Consider the following 906-nt stretch of genomic DNA (forward strand, 5'->3'; position numbering starts at 1 on the left):
GGCAGTATGCGACGCCGGCTGGTATGCCCTGTCGTGGAGGAAGACGGAGAGGGAGAGGGAGAGGAGGCAGGCGACGCGCCGCCACCGCCGCTGCCGCCGCTGGCGTCTCAGCAGCAGCGACATCAGACGACACCCGCAACAGACGCGATCCGGCAGCGGCGGCGGCGGCAGCGGCAGCGGCGGCGGTGGCGGCGGCGGCGGCGGCAGCACCAGCGGCAGCGGTGGCGGCGGCGGCGGCGGCAGCGGCAGCGGCAGCGGAGCCGCTGCCAATAACACGGTTCCCCAATTTGGGTCGCACGTGTCGTCGGTTGTCTCGACCTTCTCCTGAAGTTCCACGCCAGGTGACCCAGGGGTCAGTGAGCCGGGAAATGCCGAAGCGGCTGTGGCGGCGGAAGCGGCGGCGGCAGTAGCGCACATGGCCATTGAGCTCCGATCGGATATGAAAGGGCTGCGGGGCTCACCAAGCCACTTACAGCACACGCGGACGATAACACGATGATATTGTCACCGGCGCTGAGAGCGGCGCTGCGACAGGCCAAGACTCGATCACGCTGCTCACAGTCCGTTTCGCAATTCGATTCTCAGTCGCAGCTACAGCTCCTGCAGCAGCAGGAACGGACCCGTGGGTCGTTTCTGCTACAGCCCAACACGCTCGTGTCTTCCTCTGTAGCATCGTCCGCCGCAACCTCGGCTGTAGTCGTCACCATTGGCACCAATGTGCCATCAGCTGGAGTGAATTCCGGGCTACAGTCGCAACAGCCGCCGCCGCCGCCGCCGTCGCGGGCCAGCCTGGCGGCAGCGCTGGCGCACACAGGCGACGGCTCGCTCAGCACCGCATCCTGGCTACAGCCACCACCGCCGGTGAAGCCGCCGCCACCGTCGCGAAACAGCGTCCCGCAGCAGCAG

At 67.8% G+C, this 906-nt stretch overlaps 1 protein-coding gene across 1 annotated transcript in view; it reads left to right on the top strand.

Annotated features, from left to right (window-relative positions):
* Positions 1-906, top strand: part of VOLCADRAFT_98728 (uncharacterized protein) — a gene marked incomplete at both ends in the record, with an annotated part of 8,532 nt that overhangs the window by 7,077 nt on the left and 549 nt on the right. The window contains one exon of the mRNA XM_002957578.1: positions 562-861. Coding sequence (XP_002957624.1) covers positions 562-861 — 300 coding nt within the window. The remainder of the gene's footprint in view (positions 1-561; positions 862-906) is intronic.

Source organism: Volvox carteri (assembly GCF_000143455.1).
Source record: "Volvox carteri f. nagariensis unplaced genomic scaffold VOLCAscaffold_76, whole genome shotgun sequence".
Classification (NCBI taxonomy): domain Eukaryota; kingdom Viridiplantae; phylum Chlorophyta; class Chlorophyceae; order Chlamydomonadales; family Volvocaceae; genus Volvox; species Volvox carteri.